Below are 17871 nucleotides of genomic sequence, written 5' to 3' on the forward strand. Positions count from 1 at the left end.
ATGAGATAAAAATACAAACATAAAGTCAAATATACAGTAATTAGACATTTCCATAAACTGTATGTGAAATCAATCTCTACTTTGCCATACCTTGATGCAGTTGTCACTCTTGGATTCCTTTTGGTTTATAAAAGGAGAAACAAATCTAAAAGGCCACCCTGTCCTCTGGGAAACTGGAAGATTCAGTGTGTCATAAAAATGCGGCCTATAAAGTCAGACTGTGAGAACTAACATGTCCCATCTGGATTCCTGCGTGGCTTCGGCAGTGCCATCCTAGGGCCCCAGGGCTCATGCTCAAGATGCAGATGTGAGAATGGGTAGCCAACTCTCAAGCATTCGAACCTCGTATCCCAGGGTAGTTCTGCTGAGTCGGACATGTGTAGGTAAGCAGAACACCCTGATCGTGGCTGCCTTTGACTCAAGAAAGGTTCCCACCGACAGAGAGGACTTCAGTACCTCAAATAATTCAACAAAGCCTCAACTCTTGGCAGGAGCAGTCGGGGAGAGCTACCGACCTTGGATGAAACCAGCAGGCCTGGGAAGCTTATTTAAGCTGACCACTGACGATCAGGGCTGTCAAAGAGAGTGACTGTGGCTATAATTCAAAGAACTGCTTTCTGTAAGAGCAGAATATGGGAAAATTGTATGTCTGACTTGAGCAGCCACTATCTACAAGGTTAGCACAAATAATGGCTACTGTAAGATAGGAAGGACAGAAGAGGCCAGGCATTCTATTAACATGGCCCTCATCAAGTATTTGTACAGTTGTAGGATTTTACGCTTTTAAAACTTGAGTCATTTGGGCTGTAATATGATAGAATTAACTTACAAATGGTACTTGAATTTTCTTTTCAATGCGAATAGAAACCTAGTGCTGCTAATCATGCTAAATACAATTTCTCTCCTTCCACTTACGAGAGTCATTTTTGTTGAAATGTCTAAAATAAGAATATTTTGTGTGCAGTGGTAGAATACATCTGTGCTATATGTTAGCTTAATAAATTGCATTAAATTGTATTTCACATGATGTTTCCATAATCCCTGCAACTTAACTTGCTAGCATTATTTTTTTTAAGTGGACAAGGATGTTACGAAAACCTATTATGTCTAAGAAGCCCCAGATGGAAAATACTTAAAAAAAAAAAAAAACAACAAAACAGGAATTCCTATAATTGTTCACAAATCATCATTTAAATCTATCCAACTACTGGATGTTGCAAGTAGTTTTTCAGGCATTTATGCAAATATCTTGATGGAGTTTATTTAATTTCAGAAGAAAAGTATGATACCGAGTCTGTATAATTTCTTAAATTCATTCCCGGAGAAAGAACATAATTGAAAGGAAAACGTTCCTTTTCATATTTGCTTTGAGCCAATGCTCGAGTTGTTTTTGAGGTAAATAGTAGATTGATATTAAATGTCTATTGCCCTTTACAGACAGAATTCAAGACATAGTAACTATCCGACTCTTGAATTATCTCTCTCTCTCTCTGCATGGTGTGTGTGTGTGTGTGTGTGTGTGTGCATGCGTATGTGTAGGGAGCTTAAACGAGACCTTTTGATTTCATAATAAGCTGGGCTTAGGGACGATAAAACTTGACATTCTTAACTGTTACTAGTGTCTGTCCCTATAGCCCTGTGCAGTTGTCTTCTTATTAACGATGTACAAGACAGAGCCATAAACTGAGCTTGTACCCAAGGCGCTAGTGTAAATTGCAAATAACATTCATGTGGTCTCTTTGACCTAAGACTAAACTGGGGTAGCAGGAAGAGAACAAAGAATTTTCGAGAGTGGAAAAGAAGCAGAAATCAAGGACAAAGAGTACAGTAGTAGGACGGACATGTGCAAATGTTCCCTAAGCTTTTGCAGCAAAATTTATTTAGATGGGCCTTTTCATATCTACAAATACTCCTTTGCTCAAGAGCCAAGCAGTAGATCGGGACAGCTTCTGCGGTGTGTGTGTGTGTGTGTGTGTGTGTGTGTGTGTTGGCAATAATGTAGTCATGAGATAATACAAATAATCAGTGAGGGAATAATTAATGATGTGGCAGGGAATATTTTTTGATAAATGCTTGTGGAATGAGGTGACAGGCGTGAAATTAGAAAATTCCTTTAGCGATCTAAAATATAAATAGCTTTCGGAACTGAAAAGAGTTTCACAGCTGAAGATTTTATTGTGTTGAGAGGAAAAACTTTTTTCTCTCCCCCACTCCCTCCTCCTTTGCAAGTTGTTTGTCCATTCACAAAACAAACACTCTGAAGCCCAGCGCGGCTCATGGGAATAAATTTCAGGTCGAATTAGTACAGTTTCCTTGCTGTCAGGATGCTGGAATTAATGGTGTTTTGATGACACGAATTTTGAAGGGCAAACAAAGAAGCTGAAGGGAGAGAGACATGACTCCTTAGAAGCTTGGTCCTCCTCTCCCCCAGCCTCTCTTGTCTTCCCTGTCATCCGTCTGCCAATCTCCCTGTCCATGGTTAGTTAAAGGCGCTTTTTATCCTCTTTTCTTTCCCACAGAGTTTGCCAGATCCGGCCCGGTGCCTGGGTTCCAGGAGGACACGCTGCAGTTGGCCTTCATCGACTTGAGACAAGTAAGTCTTTGTGTTTTTGTTTTTTGTTTTTCTTTTAAGATGTGTGACTGAAGACCATCAGGTCTTAAGGAAAAGGGGAGGGGAGGGGGATTGGCGTTGTCGATTCACACTGGAGACCTAAGGGTTTTTCCCTGTGTTTGAGGCCACCTCCTTTACTTAGCTATCTGGGGTCCTTAGCTATGGTGGAGTTAAAGGTTTTGTGGGTAGAAGGAAAGGCAGGAGGTGGGAGGAGGGACCCAGAGACTAGAGGGACTCAAGTGACCCTCAAGTGATGTGACCCATTGTGCTCTAGTTGGCTTCTGCAGACACAGCAGAAAGATAACTCGGCGAACCAATGCTGAGCAGGTGCACCGATGCAGAGACTGCCTGCCCGGAGGACACTTTTGTCTGCAGAGAGAATGAGGGCGGCAGCATTTAAAGAAAAATGAAATATTTTACGTTGTGGATTGTTGATTTGGCTTGTTGACTCTTTCCTGTTGCCTTCCGTCTTCCCATCCCCTCCTTTGTAGAATGTGCTCAGCCATGAGTGACTAAGTGGTGGTTTTAGAAGGTGATTAGATTAGCAAAGGCCCCGACCTGGTCGTGCTAACCTGGCGGGCAACCCTGTTAAAGTAACGTGGATGAAAGCCAGTACTCGGCCATACCCGAGTTTCGCAAGCCCGACAGATAGAAAGAGTCGTTCTGGAGGGCTGTGGCTTGCAGATTGAAATGGGTAGGTTGGTAGGCCTTGGTGGTTTGGGTGGAGAGGAACAGGATGGGGCAGGGGCCGAAAGAGGGAGAGAGTTAACTGGGCTCTGTCATCTCTTCACTCTGAAGATGGATGGGGTTGGATAGAAAGTGTGAATGAAGTAAGAATCAATGACTGATGCTTCTCTCCTATTAAAACAATCTTTTTTTTTTTGTCTGTTTTAAAAAGGGGGCTGGCTTTGTTTCTCCTGCCATAATGATGCAGTGCCTCTTGTTTTCAGAGCTGACATAGTTTGCATTCTGAAAACTTTTAGATGCCCAGAGTATTTCTTAAAGCTATAGGACCCCTTGTATTGGTAGTCTCCTTACCACTGTGACTCGATTCATGCTGGAACGGCTTTTAACCCATAATGGATGGCTGGAGCTACCCCTGCATCCTTGTGGATGGGTGGTGTAATCTGTCATCTGACGACAATTCTGGAAAGCCCTGTTAAGCAGAAAACAGAAAATTGTGTCTCTATAGACACGCCAAAGTTTGAGGATTCAGGCCGTGTCCCAGAAACGTGTGTCAACTTAATATTTGGGGCCCCGAGGTGGGGGTTCTCCTACACATAAAGGCTTTCCCAGCATGGTCACAAATGAGGCTGAGTATCTCTCTCCACACTTAAGACCTTCCACCTGTGGATTCAGCCACTCAACAGAGACAGGTTTTAAGCCCTTGGCAGATGTGAGGCTGAAAGATTGGGATTTTTGCTTTAGGGTTTTGGGGAGTGTTGTCTGTTGCACTTTTCTCCCCTGTTTCTTCTCAGAAACTTCTGAGCCAATTGGCTTTTCTTGGAAAGCAGACGCTGAATTTCATTGGAGAGACATACCCAAGGAAAAATTTTTCCTTTCTCGCTATTCATGAGAGGGAAGCGTGGTTGCTCTCTCTAGTTTGTGGTTTTGGTCCCTATGGAAAGCGACTAGCGTTCGCAGAAAATGTTAACTAAGGGAGCGTGTTAGACAGCACAGCCAAAATAGGATGTATCTGAGCCGGGGAAGAATGCTCAAATTCTTGTGAGCTCTCAGCGAGCACTGTTGTTTACCCTTAAGTTCCTGTTTGCCATTGCATTTCTGTTCTTGGAGTTCCTTTTATGAAATTTTAGCAGGAGAAACCAGAACTCCAAAATTTTACTCCTAAGAAGTGTATGCCTCTTCTTATTGAATCTATCACCTGATTCCTAGTTACGGCCGTCTCTGTTAAAACAGCTTAAACTTTTCTAATCTAGGTCATCTGGAAGAACTTCCCCAGGTCTCAGGCTGAGGCTCAGGAGCAGCGGGCCCCAATAGGTTGAATCGTTGTGAAGAAAATGATCCCTCCACAGCCCAGGCTGCAAATATTAATCTCTTTGCAGTCCCTCTTAGTCATTCCCATAACTTATTTTATACAAGCGTCCTTTTAGAAGGAGACCTCTTCTGAACTGTGGAGATGCTCAGACCATAAGGAGAGGACCTTGGAGTGTGTCTCCAGAAGAGATAGGTTGACCTTGAGTGAAGCACAATTAAGTGTCCTTGAGTATATTGTCCTTTTGCATGTTCCCTTTGGAATCCTGTAATAGGGTTATGGAATTTTGGGGTTGGGGGCCAGTTTCGAAAATCATTCAGTATAACCTTTGGCTTGATACTTGAAACACTGTACAGCACCTCAGACTATGCTCGCATATCCCCCTTGAAGAGAACTCACCTCCCCAAAGCAGCATAGGCCGCCTTAGGACAATCTGATTATTAGGAAGCTATTTCTTAAGTTGGCTGAAATTTCACTTAACTCTGACCCTCTGATTCTTTATGTTTTTATTCATGCATCCCAGTTTGGGGGACAGGCTTCCTCTCCTGATTCACTGAGCATCCTCTGCTAGTAACTGGGCCTTTGTGTAGCATGCTTACCCAGGCCTCATGCAGTCCTTATATAGCTGATTTAATTTTTCTTTCATATTATTGACAACATAGATTTGTATCATTCCAGCTGGGCCCAACCTCTTTAGGTCCTGATTCAGTGTTCCAACTTATTAACTGATTCATCCTCATGTTCTTTATTAGTCTGTGGTAACAATATTAAACAGGCAGGGCAGGAGTTAGAGGAAGAAGCGGAAGTTAGGGCAGGTTACAGCGTATAGGCCCACGGAGGACCACACGGTCACAAAACAGCAAGGATATTCTTTCACTGTCATCATCTGTATCTGCCTCACTGGCTTAGGAGCTTCCTCAATCTGAGCGTACTCTCCTGTCCTCTCGCTTGAGACTGTCTCAGACACTGTCAAGCGAACGGTAACTGTTAAAATAATCAAAACATGGAATATTTGATGAGATCATCTCTATGAGAGATCATCTCATAATAGCAGAGTGTCATTTAAAAGCTACAGAAATTCAATCAGGAAGCGAATCAGATATGGACGGCAAAACTATTCATCCTTTCCCACCTGTCCCGTCTAGTCTCAGTTTCCTAATTCATAGGGTGAAGAGTGAAATGACATTTTGAATACACAAGCTTTCGTGATATTTCACACGTGCGAAGCGTCTCGTAGTTAACGCACATGAATGTCCTTCTCTCGTTTGTCAGACTGCTGGGCGTAGAAAACCTGCTGTTAATCATAATGTGAATTAGACAGTACAAATCAAATTCTCCTTTGCCACTTTAAGCTTTCTAAACTTCCAAGTTCATAAAAGTGGGTTTGCAGTACGACTTCACATTCATATGTCAAATATATGTGTAGATTTCTATCAAAATCCAGACTCGGGTCAGTGTGAAATCTTGACAAGAACGCCTTAAAGGGCTCACTTATTAACGATTTTGGAGTGGTGTGTGCACCACAAGTCCTAGTAACTGCCAGCCCATAACGCTTCATAATTGGAATTGCAACACCAGGCCAATACTAGATTCTCAGTAGTGATCTGATTCTTTAACGATACTATGGTTGGAGTTTTTCTTTTGTTGATAAGCAGTAAGTGCATAGGGCTGATGAACAATAGAATTTGAACTTCAGTTGATTTTCATTTCAACTTCTTTTATCACATTGAGTGCCTCCTGTGAACAAAAGCACAACCCAGGTGCGGTGGGAATCCACAAATGAATATAATACAGTCTCTGTCCCCCAGGAGCAAAGAGGTGACCAGCAAATACTTAATTTTAATATAAGTCATACTGTCCTAAGTATTACATTGGAAGGATGGAGCATTGTGTATGTTTCAATTATTTCAGTATGCTTTGCTGCATAGCAGAGCGCCCCAAAATGTGTTGCCTTAATAGAAGGAGCATATATTTAACTCGAGATTCTACAGATTGGCAGTCTGAGCTTCAGTGGGCTCACTCGTCATACATTGAGGTCAGATTGGCTAGGGGCTAGATTGGCTAGGGGCTGCCTGGTCTAGGATGCCTTAACTAGGCGGACTCTTCTCTGCTCCCTGTGATCTCTCATCCACCAGCTGCATAACACAGGTTGGATCACTTGACATATTGGCAGGTTCCAAGAGAACAAGGGGAAATTGCTTGAGTTGAGGTCTACCCTTGGAACTGGCAAGCCCTCATTCCCAACACATTCTGTTGGCCAGAGCTGGTTACAGGGTCAGCCCAGAGTCAAAGATGTGGGAAAATCGACTTCAGCTTATCCTCTGGTTGGGATAGAATACCTTTATACGAACGATGTATCTATAAATGCAGAAAGAGGCCTTAGAGTGGAGAGGTCTTTGTGAGCCTAAGTAGTTATAAAATATTTAAAATCATTTAAATATATAAAATTATATATTTCATATACATCAAATATATAAAATCATTTTAAAGTAGGAAGTTAAACTGAAAGAAATCCAGGCATTGGTGAGGGAGGAAAGTGTTTTTTGTTTTTTTCTTTTTTTTTTTGACAGAGAGAGAGATCATAGGTAGGCAGAGAGAGGAGGAAGCAGGCTCCCCGCTGAGCAGAGAGCCCGATATGGGGCTCGATCCCAGGACCCTGGGATCATGACCCGAGCCGAAGGCAGAGGCCTCAACCCACTGAGCCACCCAGGTGCCCCAGGAAAGTGTTTTAAGCATAGAAAATAGCCAGTTTTAAGTTTTGTTTAAAAACAGATGGGGGTCTGTTTAACTAGGATCTCAACTATCTTTCCTTCTTTTAAGAATTAGACTAATCTCAGGGCACCTGGATGGCTCAGTGGGTTAAGCCTCTGCCTTCAGCTCAGGTCATGATCTCAGGGTCCTAGAATCGAGCCCCGCATCGGGCTCTCTGCTCAGCAGGGAGCCTGCTTCCCCCCCCCCCCCCCCGCCTGCTTCTCTGCCTACTTGTGATCTCTCTCTGCCAAATAAAATCTTAAAAGAATTAGACTAATCTCTTTAAACTCCCCATTTCTTTTTTTTTTTTTAAAGATTTTATTTATTTATTGGACAGAGAGATCACAAGTAGGCAGAGAGGCAGGCAGAGAGAGAGGAGGAAGCAGGCTCTCCGCTGAGCAGAGAGCCCGACGCGGGGCTCGATCCCAGCACCCCGGGATCATGACCTGAGCCGAAGGCAGAGGCCTAACCCACTGAGCCACCCAGGCGCCCCTAAACTCCCCATTTCTTAACTTCTCTTCTTCTTTCCTTTCACTGTTCAGCTTCCTCATGGACCTCTTTTTTTTTTTTTTTTACATGTCCTATACTTCTCATCAAACCCTGCTTATTGTGGGTCATCCTGGAACATTTCACTTTTCTGTTACTCTCATTCATCGTGAGGGCATCTTAACTTCCCCAGATTAATTAATTATTTACATTACTCATTTAATCTCTGGCTGTTCACCTTACATATTTGACCAATAGGAAAAGTTGAATGGGTTCTTTCTTCAGTAACATTTTCTGTTCCTTGGCCCTGACTCTTATTTACTTCCGATATCCTAAGTGTTTATAGAGCTGAATGAACTAGGTTGTGACATTGCATCAGATCTCCTGAATAGAGCGTGTTGGCAACGACTCTTAAACAGCAAGGCCATCCCAAGATATCTACGGCTTTTTTTAGATGGAGCTGGTGACATTCCCCCTAGGCCAGTTATTCCCCAACTTCTAAACCTTCAGTCTAAAGTAAACACAGTGCATTTCCATTGCAGGCACTTAACTTGCCTTAAAAACAACTATAGGACCTGAGAGAAATAATCGTATATTTCTTTAGAGATGTTGAACGAATTCCGATGTTAGTCCTGTTTGGGGTATATGGGCGAAATCAGTCCTCTTGGCTACTGTTGGGTGTGCAGGCCTGAGAAGAGCTCAAGAACCCAACCATGTACAGCTGCCCCTTCCAGTCCCCATCCTAACTTGATCCTAGTCAAAGAAATTTTGCTTTTTTTAAAAAAAAAGATTTTATTTATTTATTTATTTATTTGTCAGAAAGAGAGAGAAGCAGGCTCCCTGCTGAGCAAGGAGCCCGATGTGGGACTCGATCCCAGGACCCTGGGATCATGACCTGAGCCGAAAGCAGCGGCTTAACCCACTGAGCCACCCAGGCGTCCCGAAATTTTGCTTTTGGAATCAAATTGCTTACTCTTTTCTTTTGCCCTGCCCGCAAGTTTAATGAGCAACATTCTCACGAAGAGGAACATTCCCCCTTTGCTTGACTAACCCTGGCTCTTGTGGAACAATCTTTCTTAATAACCACTTATGTTTTAACCTCTGTGGGATACCCATTGATGCAAAAACTGAGTTTGTGTGATATAGCACATAACAAAATTATATATAGTAAATAGATTTTCTTTTTTAAATGTTTCTCCCTAACCAGTCTAAACAAGCCCACACTAGAAGACTACATAGGAGGCCTGGGTCAGGGTAGGGCAGGCCCACATCTTACAGGGCCTCAGGTGGCAGGCTTCTTTTTTTCATGGCAATGGTTAGGCTGTATTTAACACAAAGAAAGCCATTTCCCACATGTACTTCTTCATACTGGTTTTTAACCTGCTGGAATGTAACCTGGGTTTTTTTTGGGGGGGGGAGGGTGGCCTGTAGTTTTCCCAAATGTTTTCTCAGCTGTTGCCAAGAAGTAATGGTAGAGAAAGTTAGAGGTGTGCGGAGAGTTGATAAGGGAATGTTTTTGTGAAAGAATATTCTTAGTGGAGGAAGACAAGGGTGGTATGCAAATCCCCAAATCCACTGGTAGTAACGTGTCTGGACCAGTAATGTTGTCAGTAGAAGGACTCTCCAAGTGCTCACTTGAAGTGTTCTGTTGACCTCCAGATTGTGTATGATCTTGAATAAATAATGGCCTACAAAATTGTGAATCATCTGCACCAGGGTCAGAAATCAAACAGCTTAATGACTCACAGAATTGAAAGATGTCATTGCTACGACTGATGCGGATGGTGGAGTTAGAAGGAATGGGTTAAGCCATTAATAAGCACATTATCTTCAAAAAGATCGTTGGCACTACTCGTACGGTAGCATGTCTATGTGGTTAGATGTCATTTTGGAAATGAAATCCAGAGTCATCATATCCCGAAGGCATTGGGTGGAGGAAGGTAAAGAAATAATATCAGGCTACTTGCACAGTTCTCTTACTGATACAGAGTTACTGAAGTTTCCTGCAGACCATAGTCCATGTTTTAATGTAGGCATAGGTAACACTTGGATATAGCTTTAGACCTCCCCAATCAGGAAGCATTCATTCATTCACTGAGCACAATGTCTAGCACTGCTACAGTGGGTTTAGTGGTATACTTGGTACAGGGCAGTGAATCAAACATAGTCCCTGCCCTTGTGGAGCTCCCATTCTTGTGTGGTTGCCTGTGCTTATGAAGCAGGCCTCTTCAACATCCTGCTCTTGCCAGAATCTCCCTTCAGGTGTCCCCCAAGGGGATGCCACTTGATCTAATTTATTTATTTTTTTGTATTGATGCTATATTGGTCACTTTTAGAGATAGCTGCTGAGCTCTGGCAAGATCCCCAGGGCAAGGCCAAGTCTGTTGTATACTGATACACAGACTTTCAGCAAAGAACTTGTAGCTATGATTTGGCAGCCTGGCATAAATAAGATGGTCAGCCTGAAATGCTTCAAAAGGCTGTCCTTTGGTTTTTGAAAGCAGGGTTTTGTGGTTGTTGTGACAAAATTCTTTTGTCCAAGTTGTTTTGACAGACAGAAATAACCTTCAGAATAATACCTTTAACCTCAGAGGAAGCTCTGACACCAAATAATTCCTGTTCCTGAGCAGGGGAAAGCTAACACCTTTGGGTCTGGTTCTGTAAAAAATATAAGTAGGAACATTACTGAGAACAGACCCCACTGAGCTGGACTTTTTACCTCATATAAGTCAGGGCTGGATCTGCACACACAAGATGGGGCCCAGGTAAATGAGGTCTTCAGCTACTGGGATGCTGCTGCAGCCGCTGCAAATAAGGTCTCTTTCCTTACCTTGCCTGGGGTATCATAACTGAGCCATCATGGCACATTCATAGAAGGAATTGCCAATAATATGTAACATGTCCTGGGATTTACTGAGCACCTTTGGTTGATTGGAAGAGAGTCTATTCTAAAACTGCTGAAAGTTTGTCTCACCTCGTACCAAACTCTTAACTAGAGAGGAGGAGAGCTCAGAAACTCTGTCTCTGGGTTTTGTTTTTTTTAAAACACAGAATCCATTTTTTTTTCCAGATCTGGATATCATGAAATAATATCCAAGCAGAGTACGAGTCTTTGGTATTAAAAAATCACGTAAGATGTCATTTAAATGCTAGGAAAAAACCCAGACATTTTAATGGGCTAAATGACATCACAGCATGTTGGGAAGGCCATTTTCTATTCATTATCCTCTCACTATGGAAATCGCTTTAGCAATTTGGAAGTCTGATTTCTTAAAGTCTCATGGAATTGTTTCAAGAAGTTGAAAATCAGAGAAGGAGCAAATATTAGTAGTGGATGCCAACCACAATGAGACCATGATAGTTTATAAAAGGTAGATTCCTCATTGATTTTTCACAACGGAGAGTAGTTGGGGTCTTTGGAAAGAAGGTGGAAGGTCTGATGAATACCCACTGTGTATTTTCTAGGAGCTTTGCTTTTCCTCAGAGACAAAGCATAGCCACTGAGCAGGAATGTGGGTGGCAAACATTTGATTCTTTGCACATTTGTGCTTGCTAAAGAGGTAGCTTCTGCGCCTCTTTGAGGAACCTCTCTTTGAGAGTTTGTGTGTCTGGAACTGCTGACTCATGAATGGCAGGCACTATGGGCCCTGTCAGGACCCTTAAGCCACATAATGGCAGTTATGTGGAGACAAGAAGTGGGCGAAGGACCTTTAGTTAGGAGTAGTTGTGGATAATCTTTTGGAGAGCAGGAAACAAAATACAGGATTTTGGATATATTTCCCCATGAATTGGGTTTGGCCTTTGATTCTTGCCCGCCCCCCCCCCCCCCCCGGTTAACATTATTAATTGTTGCTGTCAACCCATATTGGCACAGTCTTGGGTTAGGTGGGAAGTGTAATCTAAATCTTGGTCAACAGAGTTATCTAGTACTTCCTGCTTTAACCCAGAGGCAGTGCTCCGCCACTTGGGAGTTCCAGCAGAACATTGAACAGCCCTTCCAGCAGAGGCTAGAAGGACTTTTTCTGGAAGTGTGAGCCTAGTCTGCAACAACCTTCTACCCCTTTGCTCCAATAGGATGACTGTCACTTTTAAAATGGGTTGGTGTAGGCTGCCTGGGTGGCTCAGTGGGTTAAGCCTCTGCCTTCAGCTCAGGTCATGATCTCAGGGTCCTAGGATCGAGTCCCACATCAGGCTCTCTGCTAGGCAGGAAGCCTGCTTCCTCCTCTCTCTCTTTCTCTCTCTCTCTCTCTCTCTCTACTTGTGATCTCTCTCTGTCAAATAAATAAAATCTTTAAAAAAATTTTTTTTTTTTTTTTTAAAGATTTTTTATTTATTTATTTGACAGAGAGAGATCACAAGCAGGCAGAGAGGCAGGCAGAGAGAGGAGGAAGCAGGCTCTCCGCGGAGCAGAGAGCCCGATGCGGGGCTCGATCCCAGGACCCTGAGATCATGACCTGAGCCGAAGGCAGCGGCTTAACCCGCTGAGCCACCCAGGCGCCCCTAAAAAAATTTTTTTTAAATAAATAAATAAAATGGGTTGGTGCCAACATCACACTGGATAGCCTCATAGCAAAGTCATCAACTCAGAGGCTAGTGTTTCATTCCATTTCGGCTCTTGTGGGATGAGCTAGCATGAATCTGCATACTCACAAACCTGGAATTGGTAAATTTCTGAGATAGTCACATCTTCAGGAGAAAGGACGAGTCATTGCCCATGAATTTCTCTGGGGGTAACAGTGGTATCAAAGGCTGTTGCAGTAGTGCTGGTGGAATTTAAAGCCTGATAGGTTCTGAACACAAATCTTATCTCTGAAACTGCAATGCCTTTAGTGTGCTACTAGTGAACACTTACAGGCCATGGAAAGGGCAAAAGAGCCAGGCTTTGGATCTAACTACTAACCACTGCATCCTCTCGGCAACCGCTGGAGGGCAGCAGAGAGTGACAACAAAGGGCTAGATTGAGGGAATTGGGGCATATTTCAATTTGCCAAGAAAGAAGCCCCTTAGCTTTAAGAGAATTCGCTCCCTGGGAGCCACAGTTGCGAGCATGGGCTCCTGGGGAACAAGGACCAAAAGAACATCTAGAACCCTGATATGAAGATTAAAACCCTCCTTTTAGGCAACTTCTTAGAAATGTGTAAAGAAATGAGATAGGACTGATTAGAAAAGGGGAACCAGACAGCTTCGGTAAAGGTAGGGAACCAATAAGACAGTCAAAAGTGTTAAGTATCAAGGGAGAAGCAAAAATGGAACAGGAACCAAAGGAAAGAAAGAACTTTGGTGGGAGACAAACTAGACTGAGCGAGTTGCAGAGGCAAAGGTACAGTCCGGAAAGATTGGATCCCCCGAGACAGCTTATGCAGGAAGGAGCCATTTGTAGGGCGCATATCATCAGACAGAGAGCTGCAAAAGGACCAATTTCAGGCATGACCACATGCTCAGATCTGTGAGCTTCTCATCTCTTAAAAGTAGCTCCTTCTTGATTAATCTAGAGCATTTCTTTCTTAGTCTTTCTTGATTTCAAGAGCAAAATAACTCATTGAGATTGTGGCCAAAGAGAAAAGATAGTGTAACATTCTAAGATATTAATAAGGGATTCTTAACATGAAATGAAGTTGAACTTGGGCATGAAGCTCTTCTGGATAGCTATTGGTGTGAAAGGACAGTTCACTTTCCTAGATAAGTTTCTGGTGTTCCCTTTTTACTTTTCATTCTGCAACATTTGCTAATATTATCCCATGGAAAAGAAAAACTGGCTCTGGCAAACAAGTTATACAGGCAAGATCCTAGTAAATCCAGAGACTTAGGAGCTATTCCCAATAGGTTAGCAGAAAGCTGGGTAGAGTCTCTTCTTCTTCTTCTTTTTTTTTTTTTTCAAGTTCTTCTTCACCCTTTCTTTTTATTTCTTTTCAGTATTCCAAGATTCTTTGTTTATGCACCACACCCAGTGCTCCACACAGTATGTGCCCTCCATAATACCCACCACCAGGTTCACCCAATGCCCTCCCCCGCCCCTCCAAAACCCTTGGTTTGTTTCTCAGAGTCCATAGGCTCTCCCTCTCCCTCTCCCATTTCCCCCAACTCACTTCTCCTCTCCATCTCCCAGTGTCCTCCGTGTTATTCCTTATGCTCCACAAGTAAGTGAAACCATGTGATACTTGACTCTCTCTGCTTGACTTATTTCACTCAGCATAATCTCCTCCAGTCCCGTCCATGTTGATATAAAAGTTGGGTATTCATCTTTTCGGATGGAGGCATAATACTCCATTGTATATATGGACCATATCTTCTTTATCCATTCGTCTGTTGAAGGTCATCTCGGCTCTTTCCATAGTTTGGCAATTGTGGCCATTGCTGCTATGAACACTGGGGTACAGATGGCCCTTCTTTTCACTACATCTATATCTTTGGGATAAATACCCAGTAGTGCAATTGCAGGGTCATAGGGAAGCCCTATTTTTAATTTCTTAAGGAATCTCCACAGTGTTTTCCAAAGTGGCTGCACCAACTTGCATTCCCACCAACAGTGTAAGAGGGTTACCCTTTCTCCACATCCTCTCCAACACTTATTTACTGTCTTGTTGATTTTGGCCATTCTAACTGGAGTACGGTGGTATCTCAATGTGGTTTTGATTTGAACCTTCCTGATGGCTAATGATGATGAACATTTTTTCATGTGTCTGTTAGCCATTTGTATGTCTACTTTGGAGAAGTGTCTGTTCATGTCTTCTGCCCATTTTTTATGTGATTGTCTGTTTTGTGTGTGTTGAGTTTGAGGAGTTCTTTATAGATCTTGGATATCAGCCCTTTGTCTGTAGTGTCATTTGCAAATATCTTCTCCCATTCCGTGGGTTGTATTTTTGGCTGTTTCCTATACTGTGCAGAAGCTTTTGATCTTGATGAAGTTCCAAAAGTTCATTTTCGCTTTTACTTCCTTTGCCTTTGGAGACATGTCTTGAAAGAAGTTGCTGCGTTGAAGAGGTTACTGCCTATGTTCTCCTCTAGGATTTTGATAGATTCCTGCCTCACGTTGAGGTCTTTTATCCATTTCAAGTTTATCTTTGTATATGGTGTAAGAGAATGGTTGAGTTTCATTCTTCTACACTTAGCTGTCCAATCTTCCCAGCACCATTTATTGAAGAGACTGTCTTTTTTCCACTGTATATTTTTTCCTGCTTTGTCAAAGATTATTTGACCATAGAGTTGTGGGTCCATATCTGGGCTCTCTATTCTGTTCCAGCTGGTCTATATGTCTGTTTTTGTGCCAGTTCCATGCTATCTTCGTGATCACAGCTTTGTAGTAAAGCTTGATATCAGGCAACGTGGTGCCCCCAGTTTTGTTTTTCTTTTTCAACATTTCCTTAGCCATGCGGGGTCTCTTCTGGTTCCATACAAATTTTAGAATTGTTTGTTCCAGCTCTTTGAAAAATGCAGGTGGAATTTTGGTCAGGATGGCATTGAAAGTATAGATGGCTCTAGGCAGTATAGACATTTTAACAATGTTTATTCTTCTGATCCATGAGCATGAGATATTAAGGGGGGGTTCTATAAAAGAAGAACCCAAGAGTGACATAGAAATTTACAGAGACAATCTATAGCAGCAAGGACTTCGCAGACAATGTGATACCAATAAAAACGTATCTTTCAATAATCACTCTCAATGGGAATGGCCTAAATGCTCCCATAAAATGGCACAGGGTTGCAGATTGAATAAAATGACAGGACCCCTCCGTATGCTGTCTACAAGAGACCCATTTGGAACCTAAAGATACACCCAGCCTGAAAGTGAAGGGATGGAGAAGCATCTTTCATGCCAGTGGGCCTCAAAAGAAAGCTGGGGTAGCAATTCTCATATGAGATAAATTAGATTTATCTAAACCTAATTTAGATACTGTAGTCAGAGATAAAACTAAATACTGTAGTCAGAGATAAAGAAGGACACTACATCATTCTTAAAGGGTCTGTCCACCAAGAAGATCTAACAATTGTAAATATTATGCCCCCAACTACATAAGGCAACTGTTAATCAAGATAAAGAATCATATTGTTGTGAATACATTAATAGTAGGGGATCTTAACATGCCACTCTCAGTAATAGACAGATCATCCAAGCAGAAAATCAATAAAGAAACAAGAGCATTGAATGACATGTTGGACCAAATGGACCTCATAGATACATACAGAACATTCCACCCTAAAACAACAGGATACTCATTCTTCTCAAGCGCACATGGAACTTTCTTCAGAATACACCGCATACTGGTCACAAATCAGGGCTCAGCTGATGCCAAAAGACTGAGATTATTCCCTGCATATTCTCAGACCACAATGCTTTGAAACTGGAACTCAACCACAAGAAAAAGTTTGGAAGGAATTCAAACACTTGGAAGCTAAAGACCACCCTGCTTAAGAATGTTTAGATCAACCAGGAAATCAAAGAAGAACTTAAACAATTCATGGAAACCAATGAGAATGAAGACACATTGGTCCAAAACCTATGGGATACAGCAAAGGCAGTCCAAAGGGGGAAATACATAGCCATCCAAGCGTCACCCAAAAAAAAACTGAAAAATCCAGAATATATCAGCTCTCTTTACACCTTAAAGAACTGGAAAATCAGTAACAAATTTAGCCAACCCCATGCACAAGAAGGAAAATAATCAAGATTTGAGCAGAGATCAATGAGATAGAAACTAGAGATACAGTAGAACACATCAACAAAACTAGAAGCTGGTTTTTTGAAAGAATCAGTAAGATCGATAAACCACTGGCCAAACTAATCCAAAAGAAAGAAGAGAGGACCCAAATTAATAAAATTATGAATGAAAAGGGAGAGATCACAACTAACACCAGGAAAATAGAAACAGTCATCAGAAATATTATCAACAGTTATATGCCAGTGAGCATATAACTTAAGCAACCTAGATGAAATGGATGCATTCCTGGAAACCTATGAACTTCCAAAACTGAATCAGGAAGAAATTGACAACCTGAATAGACCAATAGCTAGTAACGAGATTGAAGCAGTGATCAAAAACCTCCCAAAAAACAAGAGCCCGGGACCTGACGGATTCCCTGGAGAATTCTACCAAACATTCAAAGAAGAAATAATACCCATTCTCCTGAAGCTGTTTCAAAAAATAGAAACAGAAGGAAAACTTCCAAACTCTTTCTATGAAGCCAACATTACCCTGATCCCCAAACCAGACAAAGACCCCATCAAAAAGGAGAATTTCAGACCAATATCCCTGTTGAATATGGATGCCAAGATTCTCAACAAGATCCTAGCTAGTAGGGTCCAACAGTACATTAAAATGCTTATTCACCATGGCCAGGTGGGATTTATCCATGGGGTGCGGTGGTGGTTCAACATTCACAAATCAATCAAAGTGATAGAACAAATCAATAAGAGAAGAGAGAAGAACCACATGGTCCTCTCAATTGATGCAGAAAAAGCATTTGACAAGACATAGCATCCATCCCTGATTAAAACGCTTCAAAGTATAGGGATAGAGGGAACATTCCTGAACTTCATAAAATCTGTGTATGAAAAACCCACAGCAAATATCATCCTCAGTGGGGAGAAGCTGAGAGCCTTCCCTTTGAGATCAGGAGCATGACAAGGATGTCCACTCTTGCCACTGTTGTTCACAAAGTACTAGAAGTCCTAGCAACATCAATCAGAAAACAAAAAGAAATAAAAGGTATTCAAATTGGCAATGAATAAGTCAAACTCTCTTTCTTCGCAAATGACATGATACTTTATATGGAAAACCCAAAGGACTCCACCCCCAAACTACTAGAACTCATACAGCAATTCAGTAACGTGGCAGGATACAAACTCAATATACAGAAATCAGTTGCTTTCTTATATTTCTTATATACTAACAATGAAAACATAGAAAGGGAAATTAGAGAATTGATTCCATTTACTATAGCACCAAGACCATAAGATACCTGGGAATAAACCTAACCAAAGAGGTAAAGGATCTGTACTCGAGGAACTACAGAACCCTCATGAAAGAAATTG

The 17871-nt window shown here is 42.1% G+C and overlaps 1 protein-coding gene across 2 annotated transcripts in view; it reads left to right on the forward strand.

Moving 5' to 3' along the window:
• EXOC6B (exocyst complex component 6B) overlaps window positions 1–17871 on the forward strand; it is a 715681-nt gene that overhangs the window by 547457 nt on the left and 150353 nt on the right. For both annotated transcript variants that reach the window (XM_047743996.1, XM_047743997.1), the window contains exon 20: window positions 2520–2593. In XM_047743996.1, the coding sequence (XP_047599952.1) occupies window positions 2520–2593 (74 nt within the window). The remainder of the gene's footprint in view (window positions 1–2519; window positions 2594–17871) is intronic.

Source organism: Lutra lutra, chromosome 9 (genome assembly GCF_902655055.1).
Source record: "Lutra lutra chromosome 9, mLutLut1.2, whole genome shotgun sequence".
Lineage (NCBI taxonomy): Eukaryota > Metazoa > Chordata > Mammalia > Carnivora > Mustelidae > Lutra > Lutra lutra.